General features: G+C 40.9%; 1 protein-coding gene across 2 annotated transcripts in view; it reads right to left on the reverse strand.

Annotated features, from left to right (window-relative positions):
* Positions 1-2,537: 2,537 nt before the first annotated feature.
* The window catches only part of SLC17A8 (solute carrier family 17 member 8), a 48,299-nt gene continuing 27,378 nt past the window's right edge, over positions 2,538-23,458 (reverse strand). For both annotated transcript variants that reach the window (XM_027855861.1, XM_027855862.1), the window contains 8 exons: positions 22,786-22,873; positions 15,512-15,598; positions 14,249-14,388; positions 13,975-14,124; positions 12,142-12,274; positions 9,035-9,145; positions 3,530-3,657; positions 2,538-2,935 (listed from right to left, as the gene is read on the reverse strand). In XM_027855861.1, the coding sequence (XP_027711662.1) occupies positions 2,591-2,935; positions 3,530-3,657; positions 9,035-9,145; positions 12,142-12,274; positions 13,975-14,124; positions 14,249-14,388; positions 15,512-15,598; positions 22,786-22,873 (1,182 nt within the window). In that variant the 3' untranslated portion in view covers positions 2,538-2,590. The remainder of the gene's footprint in view (positions 2,936-3,529; positions 3,658-9,034; positions 9,146-12,141; positions 12,275-13,974; positions 14,125-14,248; positions 14,389-15,511; positions 15,599-22,785; positions 22,874-23,458) is intronic.

The following is a 23,458-nucleotide window of genomic DNA, read 5'->3' on the forward strand; positions in this document are numbered from 1 at the left end:
AGAAAGCATGGTTGGTCACAATCTGTACTTCAGGAAAGAGTACTTACAAATGGTGAGATCACGGGTATGTCAAATCATAGACACAATCACGCACATCTTCTAGAAAAAGCATCAATTAGTGTTTTCCAAGATGACTAACACCTTATGCTTTAAACGTCATTGTGAAACTAATTAACATAATATGGTTACTGTACCTTTTAAGTTTCCTTAAAAATTGTGGCTTTATTTCTTCCTTCTATGAGACCTTTCCTGGTTACCCTGATTATTAGCACTGGAATTTTTCTGTATTTGCTTATCTGGATACATGTCATATCTGGCCCACCCTGACTGTTTTCATCTGTGACTCTCTATCCCCAGTGTCTGGCACACAGTAATCTTTTAATGATAGCTCAATGAATTGAATTGACTGACCATATGTTTTATTTTAGAAATCAATCCACAGTCTTCAAATCAGCATCATTATGAACAAAGGTATTGGATGCTTCATATGGGATTTTGCTTTTTCCACCAGAGTTTCTGTTAAACTACCAGCAGAACAGATTAAAGAAATAAAGTAGGCTCAGATTCCTAAAATCTAACCACTGCTTAGATTCTAATAATCTAGCCACTGCTGGGATTCTTATAATCTAACCAATGCTCAGATTCTTAAAATCTAGCCACTGGTCAGATTCTTTTTAATCTTGCCAATAGCTTACTAATATTCAGACTCCTTAAGAGTCTGCCCAATATGATGGATGTTCTAATAAACCTTGTCTTTGGCTGAAAATAAAATAAAATAAAATAAAAAGTGAGAGGATTTTGAGGAGCATCTCACCCAAGGCAGAATATAAACATTTCACTTACCATGACAAAACCCTCTTACTTTTCTTTTTTTCCAAAGAACCAGGGGTAGGCATTTGCCCAGACAATCAATAAACATTTATTAAGTGCCTACTATGTGCCAGGCACTAAGCTAAGCAATTCAGAAACAAAGAAAAACAAAAGACAGTGCCTGTTGTCAAGAAGCTCAGTCTAATGGGAGTCCTGTTCCCTTTGTCACATCCTTGAGACGATGAAGAGGCAAAGTTGGCAGGATATCTGAGCCTTGGTTCTTTGCTTTTCTTCTTCTGCCATGGTGATGCTCAGTTTCATGGGCAATAGGCTTCCTAGACTGATAAATCTCCCTCTCTACATAAGCATCTGAATCTGGAAACCACCTGACTCTGTCCTCAACTCCAACCTTCTTACAAAAGTGTTAGTCCTACCACCCAAGAGTTGATTACTAGTATATCAGATAACCCTTTGCCATCAACTGAAGCTAGGGGAATCGAATCCAAAACCAATATAGGGGATAAATTAAATCCCAGAACAAAACCAACACCCTAAAGTCCCATTTTGATACAGAAGCCCAAATACACAGGGAATCACCTAATATCGGAGCTAGAAGAAAGCTCTGCAGCCAATTTGTCCATCCTCTGCTGGACCAAGAATCCCTTCTACAAGAAACCCAAGAAGAGGTCACCCAGATTTTGTTAAATGTTTCAAGTGAGGGGAAACCAACCTATTCCCTAAATAAAGGGGGATAATCGATTAGAAGTGGAAAATCAATCTATCTCCTGCATAAATGACATGCAGAGTGTCCCAAAAGTCTTAGTAAAGTTGGAAGCTATTAGAGCTTAAAACTTCTCTAAAACTTTTGGGACACCCTGTACCTAAAAATGTATATTTACATAATGCCATATTTATTTGGGGGATAGGTTGGACTACAAAAGGAAGGAAAGAAAGAAGAAAAGAAAGAAAGAAGAATGAAGGAAAATGAAAGAATAAAGGAAGGAAGGAATGAAAGAAAGGAAAAAGAAAGGAAGGAAAGAAAAGAAAAAAGAAAGGAAAGAAAAAGAAATGAAGAAAGAAAAGAAAAAAGGAAGAAAAAAGAAATGAAGAAAGAAAAGAAAAAAGAAAGGAAGGAAGGAAAAAGGGAGAAAGAAAAAAGAAAAAAGGAAGAGAAGAAAAAAGAAAAGAAAAAAGAGAGAAAGGAAACAAAAAAGGAATAAAAGAAAAGAAGAAAGAAAGGAAAAAGGAAGGAAAGAAAAAAGAAAGGAAAGAAAGAATGAATGAAAAGAGAAAGGAAAGACAGAAAAAACAGGAAAGAACAAAGGAAAGAATTAAGGAAGGAAGGAAGGAAGGGTCGAACCTATCTCCTAAATAAATACTGGAGTAGGCCTATGATTTCATTGGCATAGGGAACATCTATTAGGAAACCCCCCTACCAATGGGGATGGATACTGACTTTGCACTTAGTGCAAAGTCTTAGAGAATTCCTGGGAAACAGTTGAACGATTTGCCCAGGGTCACAGAGCCAGTATGTGTTAGAGGCAGGATTCAAACCCACGTCTCTGCGACTCAGAGAGTCAGAGCAGATCTGTAGCCACTACACCTTTGCTGCCTCTTCACCAAACATTTGGCGCCATCTCTTTTCTTTTCATCCTATAGCACTCAACCTCTTGGCAAGATCTGCTAGGAAGAAGCTATCCAATGGCTATGGATACTACACTGTCTGGTTTCACGGTATGAGAAGGCCTGGGATGCTGAGACAACCGGGTATTTTCTTACACTAGGAAGTGTCTGGGAAGCATTCCCCTTCATGCTGGTAGGATGACTGCTCTTCCTCATCTAGTGTCAGTCCCCTCTGCCCTCTCCATTCATTTCGCTGGATTTCACTATTCTGAGCAGTTGCCCCATAGGACATTTTCTTCCTTGGACAAACAAAAGCCTCGTGGTTCAGTTCCATCTCCTCCACCAGCTCGTCTTGGTCAATGATGCCACACTTTTCCTCACAGAGGTTCTCCGGGTCGGCCCATTCCTGTTTCTCCCCAGAAGCAAAGACACCATAGAAGATCACACCACTGTAGTGTACCAGGGCTGCTATGAGGAAGACATTCTGCCACTCTTCCCGGGTCTAAACAATTATATTAAACATCGTTAGATATTTCAAGCCCCCTCTTCCAAAAAGAGCCTATTAGAGCTTCTGCTTTTCCTTCATTCAGTTTGTCAACTGGAAAGGCAAGGCAGAGGGAATGCTATACCACAAACAGCAGACTATGGAGAAAACAGCACTGACTTTGGTGGACCAAGGTTCACATCATAGATGTAGAATGGTAAAAGGGCCTTAGTTTAGTGGACATTGAGTTGGACGCTCTCATTTTATAGAAGAGGAAACTGAGGCAAAGAAAAGTCATGTGACTTTCCAAGGTTACACAGGTAGTGACTCAGGTATCCCTGAATCCAAGTCCAGTACCCTATTACATCATACTGGTCTCTAGGGGCCAACAAGTTTACCTCCGTTAGTTGACATATAAGGAACCAAGGCCCAGCTGAGAGGGGTGACTTTGTCAAGGTCTTTCAGAAGTTCAGTGACAGATCTGGGACTAGAATCCAGGTCTTCTGACTCTCGCTCTGTTGGTTTTCTCATGTTCCACCCTTGCTTCCCAACCCAAGGATAACGGTAAAAAGAGGGTATGCTGCTAGTGCCTGGCACACAAAGGGCACTCACCTTGTGCTTAGTCATTGCACCAACAATAAGGGGGCAAACCATTCCAGAAAGGGTCCCCACGCCATTAGAGATCCCCATGAGAATGCTGGCATAGCGCGGGGCAATATCCAAGTGGTTGACGTTAAATCCTGGGACAAAACCGACACATTAAAGTTATATTTCTATATGGGGTCAAACTCTCGAGGAATCGTAGAATCTGAGTTGGAAGGAAAGTCTGAGGCCATGCAATCAAGCCTTTCCCTGACCAAGAATCCCGTGGACCTCTAGACCCAACAAGAGGTCACTCTAGTCTGTATCACACATCCCAAGCAGGAGAGAAACAGCTACCTCCACAGGTAATCCATTCCACTTCAGGATACCTTGAATTGAGAGTCAGTGTGGTATAGTGGCTAGAACGTTGGACTCAGAATCAAGAAGACATGAGTTCAAATCCAACCTCAGACCCCCAACTAGCTATGTGGCTCTAGGCAAGTCATTAGAGGCAGGCAGGTGGCAAAATAGATACAGCAATGGACCTGGAGTCAGAAAGATGTGAATTCAAATTAGGGCTCAAACACTTAATAGTTGTGTAACCCTAGGCAAATCAGTTCACCCGTGTCTAATGCAGTTTTTTTCACCTGTAAAATGGTGATCATAATAGTACCTATGTCCCAAGATTACCATGTGGACCAATAGAGCTAATATTTCTTAAAAGTTTTGCAAATCTTATAGGATCATATAAATGCTAGTATTACTATTATTCACCTCTCTGTGCCTCAGTTTGCTCCTCTGTAAAATGTTGTACTTCACTTGTTTCTGACATGTCTGACTCTCTGTGACCCCATTTGGGGTTTTCTTGGCAGAGACACTGAAGTGGTTTGCCATTTCCTTCTCTGGCTCATTTCGCAAATGGGGAAATTGGGGCAAACAGGGTAAAATGACTTGTCCAGGGTCACACAGCTAGTAAGAGTCTGGATTTGAACTCAGAAAGAGGCATTCTGTGCACCACAGAGCCCCCTAGATGTCACCTGTAAAATGAGGGGGTTGGATTTGATGACCTTAGAGGTCCCTATCCAATTAAAAATCTGTGAATTTTTAGGACATTTTCTCATTTCCGTTGCAATTCTATAAACAGCGTAAGGGGGTAAGGAGGTGCAAAGGGGAGAGAGGAAGGAGGGAAAAGTATTTCAAGAAGAGACATTAAAGGCGTCCTTTGTCATTTTTCCTGGTACTGATCCTGCAAGTAATATGATATGTACACACACACACACACACACACACACACATATATATAATTGATATAGCACTTTACATACATTATCTAATTTAGCCTCACAACAACCCTCTGACAGAGGTACCACAGATGACATGTAATAATCCTCATTTTACAAATGAAGCAACTAAGGCTTAGAGATTAAATGATTTGTCCATGGTCACACAGCCAAAACGATTAGAGGCAGGATCTGAACCCAGCTCTTCCCAACTCCAGTTTCAGCAGTCTCTCTACTCTGCCATGCTTTTCCCCTAATTTATTACGAGTTAGATCAACAACAAGGACAGCTACCTGGGACATGGTGAGGACAAGGGATAATCCATTATCTGAAGGATAAAAATAATGTTGGGAAATTGATAAAGACTCCAATGTCCTCGTCTAGTGCCCCAAGAGGTCTTCCAGAGGGGCAAAAGCAACAGAAAGCTATTTTCTCTATTAATACCCATTTTCACGCCCAACTGAACCCAAAGATCACAATCAAAGCTCCAGCGTGGCCTCTTGTTTAGGTCATAATCACTCTCTCTACTTTGAAATTAGGATTCTGAGCAGAAACCTCAAACTCCTTCTAGTCTAAGGCCCACACAAAGCATTCGTTGTCCCTATGACATTCATCATCTCTACAATGTCCTCCACAAGGAGTCATCTAGCTGTTCAGTACATCCGTAACCATCCCATTCTACTTTGGTTATGCTGCCTCCATACTCAGCCTCCAGAGCCCTTTCCTCAGTCAAATATGTGGGGAAGCTAATTCACTCACCTTTGGAGCTCTGGGGTCTATCTATCTAAACCCACAATATTTTATCAGCAGCATGACCATGCTTCAAATCCCAACCATCCATAGGCCCTATAGCCAGGAATTTCCATCTTCACTTCCTACCTCTTTCTCAGGGGATAAAATTCAAATTAGCATCACTATTTCACTCTCCCTTTTTGTATTTTTAGTCTCTGGCATGCAGCGTGGTGCCTGATAAATAGTAAGGGCTTAATCAATATTTTTTTCATTCCTTCATTCATTCATTTATCCATCCCAATCTTTCAACTACCTGACAAAAACCACCATTTTCCTCTAAGTCTCAATCTTCTCCTTTCCAGGTTAAATGTTTGCAGTTCTTTCAAGCAGTGCTTGTACATCATGATCCCTAACCCCCTTGTTGTCTAGAGTATTCTCATCTGGACACATTCCAGTTTGTCAATGTTTTTCTCTTCTGCTTCAATTTCCTCAACTGTTAAAATGGGGATAATAATAGCAACGACCTCAGTGTTATGGTGAGGATCAAATGAAATAATATTTGTAAAATGTTTAGCACAATACCTGGCACATAGTAGGTAGCTTAATCAGATGTTCGTTCCCTTCCTTTCCCCCACCAGGAGAATCAGAAATCATATTTGTTTTTTCAGCAGACACTTGAGTGTCTGCAGATCCTTTAGTAATTTGCCCAAGGTCCTATATCTTTTGCCCATGAAGTCTAGCTACACCTGCACCACTCTGCATTTGTGCCATTGATTTTTTGAACACATGTCAGACTTTACATTCATCCCTATGATATTTCATCACATTAAATGCAGCCCCTCATCCAAAGCTAGTCATATTCTTTTGGATCTGGCTCCTGCCAGCCATTCCATTAGCTACTGCTCTCAACTTTCTGTCTTCCAAAAATTTGATCATCTGACATTTATGCTTTCACCCATGCCAAGGTTTAGGGGCATCAGGGTTTTGAAAAATATTTGAAAATCTTTTCTTTCATTTTTTAAACCTTTGTCAACTCTCCATTTATCCATAGTGCCTGAAAATATGTGAAAAAAATCATTTTTCTGTCTCCCTGTTTGGTTCTCTTTCTTGACCTCTGTTTCTAGAGAATTTTAAGAAGTTCCTCCCCACCCCTACCAGCTCCTCTATTTTTTAATAAGCATACCTCCTCTTCTATGTCAGCATGCCAAAGTACCAGACAATCGGAATATAAAACAGCAGTGAGATTAATTATACCTACTGCCTGATTGGGATGTGATAAACACTTTATTAGACAAGAGCCCAGAGATAAAAAGCAATTAATATGATTGTCAAGCATTATGCTCAGACACAAAGACTGTGCATTTGCTTTTGGTTGGAGATAACACAAAGAAAGTCTTTGAGATTTTAGCAGCATATCCTCTGAAGCTTGAAGGGAATTGAATCATTAGGAATCCAGAGGTATTGTTAAATATTTGGTTGACTACGCCCCAGACCTGCCCTCCTACCAGCTAGGATGGGGTCAAAGTGGACATCCCAAAAGGTTACATTCCATTATGGTATTATCCCTGTTTTACAGATGAGGAAACTGAGGCTGAGCAAGTTTAAGTGACTTGCCTAGTTCACATAGCTAGTTAGTAAGTGTCTAAGGCAGGATCTGAATTCAGATCTTCCTAACCACAAGTCTGGTGCTCTATCTATCCACTGCACCATCTAGCTGCCCTGGGTCACAAAATTAGTTAATGTCTGAGACAGGATTTGAACCCAGGCCTTCCTGACTCAAAGTTTGGCATTCTATCTACTATGTCACCTTCCTTCCATTACATACACATTTCTCCTCTTAATTATGTATGTCCAGTCACTCGAAGGCCCTAATCCATCTTCTTGTCCTAATTTCTTGCTGCTCATCTGCCCCTAAACCTGCCCCATCCCTTCTTCTGTCCAAGAGAGAAGAGAGAAGAGCAAAGCCTCACCTGTCCTACTATAACAGTGGCCATAGGCCCCACCCAGCTTTGCAGCTGTGCTATTCTCCCCTCTGATTATAATTCTATGTAACTCAGGCTTCTCAATGCTGCGAACATGAACAAATTGCTATCTTTGAACACAGGAAATGAATCTCTACTGCGTTAGCAAGTTATCATGGAGTGAAAGGCCATCTACGTCATTCAGCTTTTCATAGCATCCAAAAGGTGGAAGACACTTCAGAGATCACCCAGTTCACTGCCTCTTCCTTCAATGAGCATTTAGTAAGCTGGAGAACTCACTACTCCTCAAAGCAGACCATTTCATTTTGGGACAACTCCAAATATCAGGAGTTTTTTCCTTATGTTAAGCCAACTCTGCCTTCCTGAAAACTTAAAAATCCTGGTTCTAGTTTTGCCTTGGGTGGCCAAACAGACCAAGTCTGAATCTTCTTCCTTGTGGTCACTTTTCAAATATATGAAGATCATAACAAAATTATTATCTATTTTATAAAACATCTTCTCTCTAAACACCTCTAATTCCTTCAATTAGAACTGGAAGGGAACTCAAGAATTAATCAATCAGCCAATCAACGAGTATTTATTAAATACCTTCTATGGACCAAGCACTGGGGAAATAGCCCTGTCCAATGCCGTAATCTCTTTCAAGTCCCCTTATCATGCTGACTGAGCTGCTCCAGACACCTCCCAGGTTGTCAGTGTCTCTTTGAAATGTGCGACTCAGAACTGGACTTAATTCTATGGGACCAGGATTGTTTAGCTGGGGGAGAAGATTCAAGGGGCCGTAACAACTGTCTATCATGTGGGGAAAGGTCAAATTTGGTCTGTTCTCCCAGGAGGGGAGAAGAAGCAGGGGTGTTGGGCGGAAGTCTCAAAGAGATCGGTTTAGGCTTGATGTTAAGAAAAACATTGTAACAATGAGAGCTGTCCAACAGTGAAGAGGGCTGTCTCTAGAAGCGATGGATTCCCCTTCTTTGGAAGTCTTCAGGCAGATTCTGGAAGACCCTTTGCTGGGTCTCTTGGGGGATGCTTTTTCTTAGACTGCTGATGTGACAACATTGTAGAGGACAATACAGAAGCCATTAATTCTATCTCACTCCCCTTATTTTACGGATGAGGAAACTGAGGCCTAGAGAGGTTAAATGACCTGCCCACATTCACATAGCTAGTGTCTAAAACAAGATTTGAACTCATGTTTTTCTCTCTCCAAGTCCAATGTCCTATCTCCTATCCCAAGGTGTCTCTTGAGGTCCCTGCCCACTCTCAAATTCTATGGTTATATGACTGGGGCCTCACGTCATATTTCATTTTTTTGGCTGCTGTAGGTTGACTCATATTAAGTCTGAAGTCCACTAAGAATGACAAGATCTTTTCTTTTTTAAAATGAATTATTTCCTAATATAACTGGAAATGAATAAGAAAATCTTCTGCTGAGTTTCCACTCTCCTAGATCTTCAGCCTATCCCCAGCCACGTCACAAAGGACATTACTCATCGCTCCAACAAAGCCCTCCCATCCATCCCCACGTAGAATGAATATTTTACCTGAAATTGCAAAGCCACTGAACCCTACTGCCAGCACCAGGAAGGAGATGGCCACGCCTTTGGTATGAGAAAAGCCCACCACCAAGAGTAAGGTTGCTTCCATGCCAAAACCTGCAAGTGGAAAAAAGGGGGGAGGGGTAAATTTCATTCTAGTCCAGGTAATCTAAGTGTGGGCTGTCATCATGACCCAGCATTAATATGCCCACAAAGACCCTGCACATGATTCTTAAACTCTGATACATTGTAAGATTCCATAGGTATTCATTCCATGAACATGCTAGTCTTTGTAACTTTCTCTCACTCTCAAGGGATGCATAGCTGCCTATTCAGCTTCTAAATGCTAAGTGTTCATACCTGTAAGTGTGAACACTCTCTCTACAGGCATGGATTCCATTCCCTGGAGATCTTGGTGCATTAAAGAGGATGTGGCCACAAAATTCATCAATCTGTAGCCCACCTGGGGAGGAGATTCTCCAAGCTTAGCAACAGGGTACCACTGAAGAATTTTAAGCAGAGGAATGCTGGGATCAGACCTAATTCAGCGCCATTAGAATGGATGGGTTGGAGGATGGAGAAACCGGAATTGTGAATAACAGTTAAGAGACTATCACTTCTTTTTAAAAATCACAAGTCCCAGCCCTGGAGTCAGGAGGACCTAGGTTCAAATCTCGTTTCAGCAGGAAAAGTCACTTAATCCAGATTGCCTCCAAAAAAAAAATCACAAGTCTGAGTCCAGCTTTTAATCCACTTTGTCACATTCTCCCTACTTCAGAGAGTTAAACAAATACAGAATGATTCTTTCCAGCTCTCTTATTTAGCTGCTATCAACAGAGGGGTGATCCTATCATTGTCTTCAGGGATGTGAAGCAATGCTGTGATGTGAAGTGCAACAAGATATGTCACCTCAAAAAATTCAGATCTGGAAGGGATCCAATTCCTTCATTTTACGGATGAGGAAACTGAAGCGCAGAGATGGGAAGAAACCTGGGATCATAGGATCATAGACGCAAAATCCTTAAAGGCCATCTAGTCCAATCCTCATCATTTTACAGATAAGGAAACTGAGGAGAAGTGAAGTCACATATCCAAAGTCAATAAATAGCAGAGTCAAGATTCAAACCCTCAACTTCTGACTTCAAAACCAGTCCTTTTTCCACAACATCAAGCTGCCTCTCCACTAATTTTGAGGCCAGAACAAAATAAAATCAGGTTCAATATTCAATTGGATTTACATGGATTTAGATTTAGATTTAGATTAACAGAAGGAAGAACTTTTAATTATCAAGACTTTTTGAAGAGGGGTGAGTCGCTACCTCTGACTATCAGAGTGCACCTCTACTTGACAAGAAAAGAAGATATTAATGTCCTTTTGGGGTCCTTTTGAGGCCAGTAATTCTAAAATTCTGCCTTGCATCCTCATGTGCATAATAATAGCTACCATGCAAAGCACTTTACATATGTATCTTAGTTGCTCCATCAAGGAATGCATATGCTATATCCAAAATAAAATAACATTAAATAAACTAAAATATATAGTAATAATTAATAATAATAATGAAGTAATAAAATAATACATAATATATAAATAATAATATATAATATGTGAATAATAATAAATAAAATAATAAAAAATAATAAAATAATAAATAAATAATAATAAAAACAATAATAAAGTAAAATAAAGTAACTTTAAATTCCACCTACATGCATCTTGGAGGTGATAATCTTTTTGGAACCTTCTTTTTCTCTTTCAACAGGAATTTTGCCCAAAAGATTTAATTCTCAATCCCTATCCTCCTCCAGCTGCCTCCATCAACATGCAATCAAACACATCTGTTCACAGCCCTATCTTTCTAAGACCAAACACTGCAATTTCTTGAATAGTTAATTCTCAGCTATAGCAGTTGTGTGAAAATTAAGGTAGAGAGGGGAGCTGACATGTTATTAAACAAGCAAAAACAAACAAACAACATGAGTTGCTACCAAGTACTTAGCTGAGTTTCAAAAAGCAGGTTAGCAACTTGTCTACTTATGTCTACTTGTCTTGTCATAGATGGACATCGGGAGCTACGACATTTCCATTGAAACTAGGTGGTGTTTAGCTTTAGGGTAAAAATCAGAGAGCTGAGAAAAATCAAGGGATTCCAATGGGAGAGGCTTGTCACGTGAAATCAGAACTAAGAATAAAACGGAAGCTTAGAATTTCTGCCATTTGATGGCCTCAGACACTTACTAGCTGTATGACCCTGGGCAAATCACTTCACCCTATTTGCCTCAGTTTCCACATCTGCAAAATGAGACAGAGAAGGAAATGGCAAACCACTCCAGTATCTTTGCCAAGAAAACCCCAAATGGGGTCATGAAGAGTCAGACATGACTGAACAACAATTACAACAAAATAGCTGGTGTTTGCCTGTGAAAAGAGATGGAGGAGGGTCTGGGTTTCTAGAGAGCCAGAAACAGTCATCAGTAAGGTTTATAATTTACTAATTATTTTTTATTTTTTTACTTTTTTTTTTTAGGCAATTGAGGTTAAGTGACTTGCCCAGGGTCACACAGCTAGTAAGTGTCAAGTGTTTGGCCTGAGGCCGGATTTGAACTCAGGTCCTCCTGACTTCAGGGCCGGTGCTCTAACCACTGTGCCACCAAGCTGCCTTACAATTTACTAATTTTTGAAGAACTGTGGAGCCAACTAAAATTCCTCTAAAGAACATCACAACATAAGTTCCTGTTGCGATCAATAGATCTAGACCAGGTAGACTCTTCCTCCATGGCTTTATTCCCTGGGGCCCCCAGATAGAGTGACAACATGTAGCCATCAGTTCATATGAGAAAGATCTCGGGATATTAGTGATCTGTATGCTTACACCCATTTATCATCATTGGGACAATACTACTGAGAAAGAGACAAGCTTTCATTTCAAGCCTGGGGTTACTAACCACTAATGGATTTATCACTATATATTGTATAATTTAAATATATGTTTTATATATTATATAAGTATACATTAAATATTATATATTAAATATTAAATATATGTTTTATGATTAGAGATTAATTTTCATCCTGCATAAGTTGCATAAAACAGCTAAAAGATTCACAATACCTCCACAATTCATGATTTTGCGCACAGCCGTTGTTGTTAAAATCTTCCTGCTTCTTAAATAATCAGCCAGCTGTCCTCCAATGGGTACGATGATTGTCATGACCATATGTGGGACTGCAGACAAGAGACCCACCTGGAATAAAAAGAGAATCAGTGACTCTGATTTATATCCACTTTATTTTCTTCTTCATTCGGCCAGCTCATTATCCTGTATTTCTTTAGTTGTGAAAGTGTACATCAGACTCCACGCCTACGCACAGACTACAAGCAGAAAGAACAACAAAAAAAAACTTAGAACAACTCTTCAGCAAAGAACTGAAAACAAAACAGGAGTCCATTGATTCGTGAAAAGTTAAAGGAACCGTGTTCCATGAATATGATAGTTAGGTGATGCAGTGAGTGGAGTGCTGGGCCAGGAGTCAGGAAGATCTGAGTTCAAATCTAGCTCCATCTTTACTAGCTGTGTGACCCTGGGCAAGTCACTTAATCTCTGCCTGCCTCAGTTTTCTCATCTGTAAAATGGGCATAATAATAGCATCTCCCTCCCAGGTTTGTCGCGAGGATTAAATGAAATAATAATTGTGAATAATCATTGCTTAGCACTGTGACTGATCCACAGTAAGCACTATATAAATTAGCTATTATCATTAGCTGCTGTCATTAATGGAATCTTGCTGTGGTATAAGAAATGATGAATGTAATGAATATAGAGAAGTACGGGAAAATGTACATGACTTGAGTGAAGTAAGCAGAGCCAAGAAAACGATCTACGTAATGATTACGATGGAAAGAACAACAAAACAATAGAAATGAATGCTACAAAATTGTAATGACCCAAACCTCCCAAAGAGGAGGGTGGAGAAGCTATGTCCACACACTTCTCTGCAGAGGTGGGAGGTTGTGGGTGTGCAGAACTGCATATAACATCAGACTTTTTTCATATGTTGGCTAACTTTTCAGATCATTTCTCTTCTTTTTTGTATTATCCACCATAAGTGTCTGCTCTCCGGGAGGGAAAGGAAAGAATAGTACATGGAGAAGTGTAAGTCATAAAAACAAAAGATATCAATAAAAATTCCCCAAACTTGGTATGTTTCTTCCTACCTCCACACCTTTGCATTGTCTGTCCCCCGTGACAAGGAGCACACTCGCTCCTCATCTGCCCCAGTTGAAATCCTTCTCTTCCTTCAGGTTTCAACCCAATCCCACCATCTCCGTGGGATTAAAGGATCAGAGATGTCAAGCTGGAAAGGGACTTGAGAGGGCATCTAATCCAACTCTTTCATTTTACAGATGAGAAAACTGAGGCCCAGAGAAGCTAAGTGAATTTGCCCCGGGGTCATGAAGATAGTAAGTGCCAGAGCTGGGATCAGAGACCCTGTCCTCTAACTCAAAATCCAAATCTCTGTCCCCTTAACCAAACTATAGGTAGCGTTTATACTGTGCTTTAGGGTTGACAAAGCACATATAATCTATCTCATGAGAGCCTCGTGACAATCTGGTGAGGATGGTACTACGGGAATTATTATCCCCATTTTACAGATTAGGAAACTGAGGCACAGAGTGTTTAAGTGATCTGCTCGGATAGCCAGAGAAGCAGCAGGTCTGAGACCCGAACCCAGATCTTCCTGACCCAAATCCAGGACTTTTCCACCATACCACGAAAGGGGAACAGGTCCTGAGGGTGGACCTCTCCATTCTAGACAACCCAGGCAGAGGGTGAGAAAGCTGGCTGCTAGAATGGGTGATTTCTCAAGCGATTCAGCCCCAAGGCTGCTACAAATGGTTCCCAGAAGCATTTACTAAGACTCCAACTTGTGTTCTTGCATTTACCTTGCTTATTGCAAAGCCGAAGACTTCTTCAAAGTAAGCAGGCTGACTGATCAACAATAAATAGAAGGTCCAACTCCGACAAAAGTTGGCCACGATGATGGCGTAAACGGGCATTGATGTGAAAAACCGCTTCCAGGGTGTATTAAATTTCTAGAAAAGAAAAATCACGAGGCTTTTGGTGAGGAGAGCTCTCTCACTCTCAAGGGAGCTAGGTAGCAAGTACAGGAAATTCTTAGGGAGAAGAAGCCAGAGGCTGACTATGAATGATACTTACATCTAGGCTGACCAGGTTGGCGCCTTCGCCGATACTCGTCTCTATGTAGGTGCGCTCTTCCTCCGAGATAGTTGGGTGAGAGGCAGGACACTCATAGGCATGCAGCAACCAGAACATGTACCAAATAATCCCAAACGTCCCTGCGTGGAAAAACAATGGTGGTCTGCTCCCAGACACAGAATAATGCTCAGTTCTCATTTCCTTCTGTCTCTTTTAAATATTAAAATTTGAAAACACCTTTCGATAGTCCCAAACAATTTTGTACAATGTGTCAATATCAAGGAGCCAAGACAGCTGATTTGTGGGACAGGAAAGTAGAAGCTGCTGCCACTAACTCCATAAAGGGTACCAGCCCCTCTCCCTCTCACTCTGCAGGCAGCTTATGAAAGCAGAGATTTCCGAGGCTGCTGGTCTATTTGCTCCAAAATTGGCCCTTATGTTATTGCTCAGTCGTGTCTGACTATTTTGGTCCCATTTGGGGTTTTCTTGGCAGAGATCCTGGAGTGATTTGCCATTTCCTTCTCCAGCTCATTTTACAGATGAGGAAACTGAGGCAAATAGGGTGAAGTGACTTGCCCAGGGTCACGCAGCTAATAAGTGTCTGAGGCCAGATTTGAACTCACAAAGATGAGTCTTCCTGACTCCAGGCGTAGTAGTAAGAAGAGTAAGAGAACCAGGTGAAACTTCTTTGCAGCAGATGAGTCTAGCTCTAGAGACACTGGTTATCATTGTGTCTTTCCTTGGGCATTTCCATTAATGTTTTCTTATGGTATGTGTGTATATGTGTATGTGTGTGCGTGCACATGTCCCTAGGAAGTGTCTCATGCATCAGATTATAACGCAAACTGCTGGAAGTTTAGACACAGAAAGCCCAGAAACGTTGGACAGTCATGACCCCATAATCAGGTCAATAACAATTGCTTCTTTTGACCATACCTGCTGAGCCCTTGCCTGTTCTCTGATAGGCAAAGATCATAGGACCCTTACACATGACTAGATTCCTCACGGAAATGCCATGTTCATTTCTAGTGATTTGATGGTTAAATAAAAATGCTTCTGTATCCATTTCAAAATGCCCGTTTTGATACATAAAATACAAGACTTTGAATTGTCTTTCTGTACAATTTCTTTATTCCATTTCTATACTGATTTCTTCTTAGCTTTTCCTCTTTCCCAAGAGTACAATCTTAGACAAATTCCAAGTACAGTAAAAAGTTATCTCTTTGAGTCAGCAGGGTAAACTTGTGAAATAAGATAACTCACCATAAATATAAAAGACAGAGGACCATCCAATGTACTGCACTAATACTCCAGCCAATGGCATTGCTACCACTGCCCCAGCATATGAACCTAGGGACGAGAGAACAATGGGGCTCATTGACCATTTACAATTTTAGGCACCTTCTAGCTAAGCAGAGGCAGGTCAGATAAACACAAGGCCATGTTGAATTCTGAGCAACAGTGCTGGAGCATTGGAGAACATGCCAGGCCATCTCCAATGACACCATTAAAGAAGGATTCCAGAGACGGAAGGCCAGTACTGCCTCTCAAATACCATTGACATGATGGGGGGAAAAGTGTTTGGAAGGAAGAAAAGAAATAAAAATGTCAAATGAACATTCAAAATACACAGAAGAGAGTAAAAGGAAGTTCAGAAGGAGATATGAGCAAAAGATCACATTGTTAAACTTAATCAACACATAAAAAATTGTATTAATCAATAGACAAGCATTTGTTAAAAGTCTGAGATGGATTAGGCACCATACAAGGTACTGAAGATTCAAAGAAAAAGACATCACGATCCCTACCCAGGGGGCTTACATTTTCTCCTGGTCACCCTATCAGCTGGGTAGTAGAAGTATCTGTGCCTCTAATTTGCTGATGAGGAGCTTGAATTTCAGAGAGATTACGTCACCTGCCTAAGGTCACACAGCAGTGAGTGACTAGAGATTCAAATTTCAAAGAGACATTTAAAAAAAATACACAGAAGACAAGAGATCTTAGAAGGGGGCACAGAGTTTTGTTACTACCATGTTAAATTAAATATATTTAGATATGTATATATACACACACGAGTGGCTAGGTTGCACAGTGGCTAGAGCTTTGGGCCTGGAGCCTCAGACACTTATGCAGTAGCTATGTAATCTCAAGCAAGTCCCTTAACTGCTGCATGACTTCAGTTTCCTCATCTGTATAGTAAGCTGGAAAAGGAAATGCCAAACCACTCCAGTATCTTTGCCAAGAAAACCCCAAATGGGGTCACGAAGAGTCAAGTACATCTAAGCAACAGAACAATAAAATATACACACAAATGTTTACACATAAAATATTTTGCTAGCTTCACACTTAAGGCTCATAGACCATAGTTATACAGTAACCCCTTTATCTCCCAGCCTTTCTGAGATCCATCTTCATATCATGACCTTTGCCATTCCATAAACCTTGAACCTCATTTCCAAAGTGTATGCAGCAGAACCTTGGTATGTGCAAATAAGGGTTCCATGAGAAGACTCTGATTGGTCATTGACACACCAGCCCTATTCCTAACTGAGGATAGGGGAGAGAAAAGTCCAGAACCAGGATTAGGAAGCTAGGACATGTGCCACCAGGGGCTACCATGGCATGTGAGTGGAGCCCCTCACTGGCTCTCAGAGGGGTAGGGCTATGGATGTCCAGGGTTCCTTCTCCAATCTCTGAGTGGCAATCCCACTCCTAAAGCCCCAGCAAGGCCTCTCCATCTCTCCCTTCTCCGACCTACTTCACCATCTTGCACCCATGGTACCCCACATCCATGGTGTCTTCTGCATTAACCCCCTTGCCTTGTGGCAACCAGTATTCATGAGAAGCAGGGCAGTATAGTGCCTAGTGCATTTAACTAGGAGTCAAGAAGACCTGAGTTTGAATCCTGCCTCCAACACATTATGTGATCTTGGGCAAGTTATTTTAGTCAACTATACTAGATAAGGGCAGCTAGGTGGTGCAGTGCCAGGCCTAGAGTCAAGAAGATTCATCTTCTTGAGTTCAAATCTGGCCTCAGACATTTACTAGCTGTGCAACCCTGGGCAAGTCACTTAATCCTGTTTGCCTCAGTTTCCTCATCTGTAAAATGAGCTGGAGAAGGACATGGCAGACCACTCCAGTATCTTTGCCAAGAAAAACCCAAATGTGGTCATGAAAAGTCAGACACAACTGAAAAACGACTGAACAACAACAAAATACTAGATACTATTCATAGCATCTATACTTATCTGTAGATCTATGTACCTATACCCATTTCTTCATTTATAAAACGAGGATAATAATGTACTCTCTTCCTACTGTTATGGTAAAGACCAAATGAGATAATATTGGTAAAACACATTGCAAATATTAAAGTACTGTATACGTTTTAGAAATTACTTTTTTGGGGAGGAGGCAATTGGAGTTATGAGACTTGCCCAGGGTCACACAACTAATAAGTGTCTGAGGCCAGATTTGAATTCAGGCCCTCCTAATTCCAGGGCTGGTACTCTATCTATTGTACCACCTAGCTGCCTCAAATTTTGAATGTTATTAATGTTGATAGGATCATACAGTTGGAAGGCACTTTGAAATCCTTCAAGTCCTACTTTTTCATTTTATAGATGAGAAAATTGAGGCATACAGCAGTTAAGGGACTTGCAGGGGGGGTCACACAGCTATTAAGTGGCAGAACCAGGATTTATAGACCCATAGATTTGGAGCTGTAAGGGACCATAGTGAGGGCCAGTGAGCCTAATCCTTTCATTTTACAGAAGAGGAAACTGAGGCACTGAGAGGTTAAGTTACTTTCCCAGGGTCATCACACAGCCAGGAAATATCTGAGGTGAGTCTTGAACCCAGGCCTTTCTGACTCTCAGTCCAAGGCCCTAATCTACTTCATCAAGTTCATCCCTCCAACTTTAGCATTCTTTCCACCTGCTTCACCTGGTAAATACTTATCTATTCTGGCTGTTTATCTCGTCTAGACAAGATTGTGAGTCCTACAGGGCATGGATTGGTTTTTGGTACTCTCTAATACCATAATTCCTAGTCTAGTGACAGGTATCCTGTGAACTTCCAATAAATATTAACTCAATTGAAAAACTCTAATCTGAGACTTACCCTTGACCATGGATAAGAAGTGGCTGTCTGTAGAAGAATGAACAGTAACAAGACACAGACCACTCTTCTACTTACTTCTTCCCCCCACCCCCATAACTCCAACCTGCTATTTCAATTCATCTCAGATCTGTATCTCCAAGTCCTACCTCTATCCCAATTTCAAACCCCACAATCCCAGGCTAGACTTCACGCCAAAGGTCTCCGATAAATAGACCCGCAGATGTTATTGGGATATGAACCCACTTGAAGCTTGTCCTTCTAAATGGGGTCCAATCTTCTGCCAGAAATAACTAGGAGCCACGTGACACAGAATATCTGCCACAAGGTGATGGCACTGATGTCAAGGGCCACAGGCTTAGGACATACCAGGAATTCAAGGAGCTTTATGACCTCAAAGTTACCAAACTGCACATACTATTTGAACTAGTGATACCACTACTAGGGCTATACTCCAAAGATATTAAAGAGAGGGGAAAGAGACCTATATGTACAAAATATTTATAATAGCTCTTTTCACAGTAGTTAAAAACTAGAAACTCCTATTGGGAAATGGTTAAACAAATTGTGGTATATGAATGAAGTGGAATATTAGTGGCCATTAGAAAGGATGAAATGGACAGTTTCAGAGAAAACTAGAAAGAACTAGAAATGAACTGACGCAGAGCAAAGTGAGAAGAACCAGGAGAACAATTTATCCAATGCCAACCACACCATAGAAGAAGGCAGCTTTGAAAAGACTAGCTCACTCTGACCGGCGCAGTGATAAACCGTGAGTCCAGAGAACTAAAGATGAAACACATTACCCACCTCCTGCCAAAGAGGAAATGGACTTAAATACAGAACGAGACATCTATTTTTTGAATATGACCAATGTGGGAATCAGTTTTGTTGGACTAAGCATTTTTGTTAGGCTGTGGTTGTTACTCAGCTGTTTCAGTTGTTTCTGACTCTTTGTGACCCCATTTGGGGTTTTCTTGGCAAAGATACTGGAGTGGTTTGCCATTTCCTTCTCCAGCTCATTTTAACAGATGAGGAAACTGAGGCAAAGAAGGTTAACTGACTCACCCAGGGTCACACAGATAGGAAGTGTCTGAGGCTGGATTTGAACTCATGTATTCCTGACTCCAGGCTTGGTGCTCTATCCATCATGCCACCTAGACGCCCCAATTTGTTATGAGGAATTTATTTTCCATCTTATTGTTCAGTTGAGGGTACCATGGGAGGGAAAAATAATAAATGCTTTTAAAAATAAACACCTTTGTTAGAAAATAGAAGCTTAGCAAGGAAATGAAGGATAACTTCAGAAGCATAGCTTGACAATATAGACTGGCAAAGTAAAGAATTTTTTGAATAGCAGAGATTAGTACATATCTATAGGAAGAGAAAAAGAAACTTGTAAAGAGGGAAAAGCTAAAGATGAATAAAGGAGCAATTAGAATCACAGATTAATAACAATTAATTAATTATGGATTATAGATTTTGAGCTAGAAGGGATTTAGAGGCCCCTCATTTTACACGTGGGAAAGTGAGGCCCAGTTACAAAGAAGATTATTAGAAGTTGGAATGGAGTTGCTGTTCAGCACCCATGGATGGCTGTTCTCTTCACTGGGAGTTCCCTATATGGATAAATTCGTAGATCTGATCGAAACATGCAAACAAAACTTTCCTAACCTGGAGAGTTGTTCCAAAATAAAATAGGTTGCCTCAGGAGTTGGTGAGTTCCCCATCCTGGAGCTCTTCCAACAGAGATGTCTACATATTCATTGGGGCTATTGTAAAGTGGGTCCTTGGTCAGATATGGATTGGGTGAGATGACTTTGGGAACCCTTCCAGCTCTGAGAATTCTTTAAGATAAGGCCACACCTTAGCTGGAAAATCTAAGGCACTTGACCTTTGTTTCATAGTTTTCTAGTGGAGCCCAATCATCCCTAGGCCCATTGGGGAATGTAGCCAGGAAGTGGGAGTGGCTGCTGGTTACTCCCATTTAGACAACATAGTGCATAAGAAAGAAGGTCTACCCCTCCAGGCTCTACGTGTGCTGAAGGGCAGGTGGGGTCCATTGGTATTTTCCCACTTAGAGTTGGCCCTGGGTCTCTAACAGGCCTAGATCATTCTAAGTAGAAAGGGTAAAAACTGGGTCTATGGTTTTATTGGCATAGGGAACGTCCAGATGAGAAAATGCTCTCTCTCAATGCAGACTGGTACCTTTTCTGCTATTTATACAGTCTTAGAGAGGGGCCTGGGGCACAGAGAGGTTAAGTTAATTTCTCAGAGTCAGCCAGCTAGCTTATATCAGAAGTGGAACATGAACCCAGGTCATCCTGGCTCCAACTTCAGCTATCCACTGTGGTACGATGCCATATTACATTGCCTCTCTAGAAAAAAGACCCAGAAATGAGCTAACTAGAAAGAAGGACAGGGCCTGGACCTGTGAGATCACTGGTATGGGGAACTCATAGGTCAGGAAATTCTTCTACCACAATAGATTGGCCCCTTTTTTCTACAACATAGTCTAGTCTGCTTGGGACACAGAAAAATGTAGTGACTTTCCCAGAAGCACACAGCCAATACAGGACACAATCAGGTATAGCTGACCCTTAAAACCAGATCTCTAGGAACTATACCACATTATTTCCATGGAGGGGGAACCAGAAAGGGACAAATTTTTAAAAAGATTTAAAAATTCACAAGGACAAAATCCCTGCCCAAAGGCAAGAATGGAAAAAGCTATTGGAAAGTATTAAAAAAAAAAAACTGTTCTCTCTGGAATGAGTCATGAGAGGTGCCATTTACATTTTGATGAATGTTTCAAAACATTCCCCAGTTCAACCTGTACCTTTAAACATGAGAAACAGTAAGGAAGAAAACATGAAACATTCTCTCTTTCTCTCACTGGAATGATTAGAGATACCACCCAAGTAGTCCTTTTAGGAGCAACAGGAACGCTAAAGTGAATGGTGAAGCCACTTCCTGGAGGGAAGTTAGGTTAGGAGGGAGGGGCCTCCCTCCTATGTGGGTGGAGGATTACAGATTAAAATTCCAGGGTCTGCCAATTCCTAGTAGCCAAGATTTTCCTTGTTCCTTATTCATGCTAAGTAAATCAATGGAAAATTTATTTTAAAATTAATGATTAATCATTAATCTAAATTAATTAATTGAAAATTTATTATTAACTTTATTAAAAATGTATTAAAGTACCTTGAAAAATAATGTGAATATGGCAGAAATATAAAGGTGATGTGCAAAGAACACTGGATAAAGGGATTCGAGTTCTGGCCTTGCTACTAACCCTCATCTTAGAGGTTATGACATCCAACCATGTCATTTTACAGATGAGTAAACTGAGGGCCTAAAAAGGAAATGTCACCCATGATTATCCAAGTAGTAAGTGGCAAAGAGGAGATTTGAATCAAGGCACTGTGATTCCAAAGCCAGAGTTTTTTCCATCGTACCACAGCTGAGTTCCTTCGACAATTATTTACTCTCTTGGCAGCTACGTGGTACAATAGAGTGATGAGCCTTGACTTGAGCTCAGTTCTGACCTTGGACACTTACCATCTACGTGACCCTAGGCAAATCACTTAACCCTATTTGCCTCAGTTTCCTCATCTGTAAAATGACCTCAAGAAGGAAATCGCAAACCACTCTAGGATCTTTGCCAAGAAAACTCCCAATGGGGTCATCAAGAGGTGGGTACAACTGAAATGACTGGACAACAGCAACAAATACTCTCTCTCTTTTTTTTTTTAATATGAGGCAATTGGTTAAGTGACTTGCCCAGGGTCACACAGCTAGTATGTGTTAAGTGTCTGTGGCTGGATTTGAACTCAAGTCCTCCTGACTCCAAAGCTAGAGTTCTATCCACTGCACCACGCAGCTGCCCCAACAAATACTCTCTTAGGGCCTTGGTTTCTTCCTCTGTAAAATGAAGGGACTGAACTCATTAATCTCCAAGGTCGTTTCTTAACTCTATCAGAGTCTATAATCCTTTGAGAAGCAAGAGGAAACTTGTATGAACCAATGCAGGGTGAAGCAAACAGAATAAAAAAAAAAAAACCAGCATACCCAATGACTGTAACAACATAGACAGAAAGAATTGAAAAATGAAAGCCAACACTGTTTACTTACAATGACCAAGCATCTTGGTTATGGCAAAGAACTGAGAAAATGTTCCCCTTCTCTCTTTCTGGAGGTGGGGGACTGTGGGTGTGGAATACTACACTGTCAGACTCAATTGATGTATTGGATGGTTTCCCCAAACTGTCTTTTTTTCTCTATTTTTAAAAATTATTTGCTAGAAAGGATGGCTCATTAGCCAGACAAGGGAAAAGAATACATTTGAAAATGAAGGCAACGGAAAAACAAAATGACACCAATAGATAATTTTTAAGATCTCATCATTCCGAAGCACTTACCACAGAAAGAGGTAGTTGCCAGTCGGCTTCTCTCCAGTGGGGGTGCCCACTTACTCCACATCCCATGGCATGCTGGGTAGGTAACACCCTGGCAAATGTATCAAAAATACATTATTTGGTGTGGTTCCATTTCATTTATTTCATAATGGGGCTCCCCCTTATCTGACATGAGTCATTATTTTTTGGTGCAGACTATATCACATACTCAGCAATTCCATTAAATTATTATCAGAAGCTTTAGTTTGAGTAATACTGTAATAAGACCAGGAGTTTCTTTAAGATCCATCAAATCCCAGAATATAAGAACAGAAAGAGTCACAAGACCATAGATTTAGAACCAGGAGGGACTTTGGAGGTCCTTTCGTCCACCGCCACCACCCCGCACCTTGCCCATACAGAAACTGAGACCAAGGAAAATTAATTTATCAGCCCATCCAACATCCTCATTTTGTCGATGAAGAAGCTGAAACCCAAAGCGGGGGAATAATTTACTCCAAATTGTCCAGTAAGTTTAGAACCCAAGTTCTATGATTTCCAGTCCATTCTCTCCCCCTCCCCCTTTTCCTTCCCCCCCACCCCGCCCCCAAACGATTGGGGTTAAGTGACTTGCCCAGGGCCATAATCTCTTTGCTACACTATGTAATCTCCCTCCTCAAGCAAAGCTTGCCCTTTG

The sequence above is a fragment of the Vombatus ursinus genome, unplaced genomic scaffold (genome assembly GCF_900497805.2).
Source record: "Vombatus ursinus unplaced genomic scaffold, bare-nosed wombat genome assembly UNPS02011334.1, whole genome shotgun sequence".
In the NCBI taxonomy this organism is placed as follows: Eukaryota; Metazoa; Chordata; class Mammalia; order Diprotodontia; family Vombatidae; genus Vombatus; species Vombatus ursinus.